General features: G+C 42.0%; 1 protein-coding gene across 1 annotated transcript in view; it reads left to right on the forward strand.

Moving 5' to 3' along the window:
* Positions 1 to 1,569, forward strand: part of loxhd1b (lipoxygenase homology PLAT domains 1b) — a 38,361-nt gene extending 36,792 nt beyond the window's left edge. Inside the window, 4 exon segments of the mRNA XM_013913051.1 lie at positions 82 to 252; positions 387 to 534; positions 756 to 911; positions 988 to 1,569. Coding sequence (XP_013768505.1) covers positions 82 to 252; positions 387 to 534; positions 756 to 911; positions 988 to 1,468 — 956 coding nt within the window. The 3' untranslated portion in view covers positions 1,469 to 1,569.
* Positions 1,570 to 2,146: the final 577 nt, after the last annotated feature.

A 2,146-nucleotide genomic window follows, 5' to 3' on the forward strand; every position in this document is an offset into this window, starting at 1 on the left:
AAATTTAGATCAGTGGTTGAGATAACATTTGTGTACAGATGGAATAAATTCACCATTGACTGTTGCTCTTACTGTAAACAGGCCCTGCTCCTGGATGGCACCTGGAGTACCTTGACGTGAAAGATGAGGCCCTGGACAACACCTTCAGGTTCCCCTGTGACCGCTGGTTGGCAAAAAACGAAGATGACGGGCAGATTATGAGGGAACTGGCTTGTGCCAACAATGATTTTGTAGACCTCAGTGACAAAACAAGTTAGTTATCCTGAGAGTCTGTAGGCATAATCATGGGTTGTGTAATTATCTGAGATGAATCACTTGCAGTAAATTACAACCATTTGTCACTTGTAAAATAATGCAGCAATTTGTGTCTCTGTGCATGGCCACAGAATATGAAATTGCCACAACAACTGCTAACCCAGATGACGCCTCCACAACGGAAAATGTCTGGATCCTGCTGGAAGGAAGGAAAGCCCGTTCCAAGGAGTTTGTTCTGGAGAATAAGAAAAAGAAGTTCTTAAGGTAGGTCTTCAGAGAGTCCAGGGTTCACGACTCATGGTAAAACCCTCTAATGTGGTCTTACATAATCGCCCTCTTTTACACATTTTTTTCTACCCCCTTTTATCTTGTAGCTTCATTTTCTCTTTACTCTCAGGAGAGATAATCCCATGAGGTGAAACAGAACCTCTCAGGCAGACCACAAAATTTAACAGTTTAAAATCAAACCCTACACAAACTTCTCTTGCACCCTTCCACAGCGGTGCCACTGACACGTTTGAGTTCTCGTCGAAGCACGTGGGGGAAATCGCTAGCATCTGCGTTGGCCACATCACAAAAGACGGCAAGAAGGTGAAGAATGAGGCTTTCTGGCATGTTATGGAGGTGGTGGTGACAGAAAAGGAGCTGGGAAACAAGTGAGTAGACTCTCACAGCATGCATTATGTTATATAAAACTGATGGTGCTGAATCAATGCATCCTCTTGTGGTTAGGTATTTCTTCCACTGTGATGCACAAATTCCCCTGGCAGCCAAAAAAGACCAGTTCCAGACATTCGAGTGCTATAAATCCATCGAGAGCTTTGCAAGCAAAGTCCGCAACCTGGTCCCTGTCAAGTATGAAATCATCGTCATCACCGGGGACGTCAAAGCGGCCGGCACAGACGCAAATGTTTTTATCACCATGTATGGCGTCAATGGTGACTCAGGCAAGCGTCACCTACGGCAGAAGTTTCGCAACCTTTTCGAGCGAGGGCGGACAGACCGCTTCGTTCTGGAGATGCTGGACCTTGGGGAATTGCTGAGGGTCAAAGTGGAGCACGACGGCACTAGCCCCAACAGTGGGTGGTATTTAGAGTGTATTGAGGTGACCAACACAGCCAATTCAGTCACAACAATCTTCTACTGTGGAAAGTGGTTGCACACTGCTAAAGCTGATGGACAAATTCAGCGAGTGCTCAATCCCAGATATTAGAATAATGCTAGAAAGAAAGAGTGGGTGAGCATTTGCTTTTTCCTGTTTGACTCATTTGTTTTGTTGGGGTTATTTACCAATTGTAAGAGAAACATTGCACGGAAAAGTTAGAGTTAATCCATCTGAATATAAATGCATTTCAACTTTTTCAGGATAAAGCCAGTTTTTTGTTTTTGTTTGTTTTGTTTTTTTTTTAAGTTTGTGCCAACTGTTTAGGCTGTCACTCTTCAGAAAAAGCCATTTGCTTCCATCTCGCACAAATAAACAGAACTGAATATTACCCAGCTCACCACAACAAATATTTACCTTCATTTTACTTTTCCTCACATCTCACTGAAAGGTTTCACACCAATGCCAATCACTTGAGGGATAAAGGCAAAGCTGGAAAACAGTTCAGCAAAAATAAATTCATTTGCTTAAGCATAATATATGGGCATTGCACTCCAACAGGGGTTAAAATATTCATTATGCATAAATTTAAAAACCCTTTTGTAGAATGATGGGTAGTATTACACAGGGATCAGGGAAGGCGAATAGCCAATCGTAGCAGCAAAAACAAAGACAACTCAAAAAAAAAAACGCGGAATGCTGTTTAACATGTAAATAAAAAAACGAATGCAATCCTTTCCAAATTTCATGAACCCATATTTCATTCACAACAGAACATAGAGAATATAT

Source organism: Pundamilia nyererei, unplaced genomic scaffold, assembly GCF_000239375.1.
Source record: "Pundamilia nyererei isolate P.nyererei 1_Seehausen unplaced genomic scaffold, PunNye1.0 scaffold00113, whole genome shotgun sequence".
Taxonomy (NCBI): Eukaryota; Metazoa; Chordata; class Actinopteri; order Cichliformes; family Cichlidae; genus Pundamilia; species Pundamilia nyererei.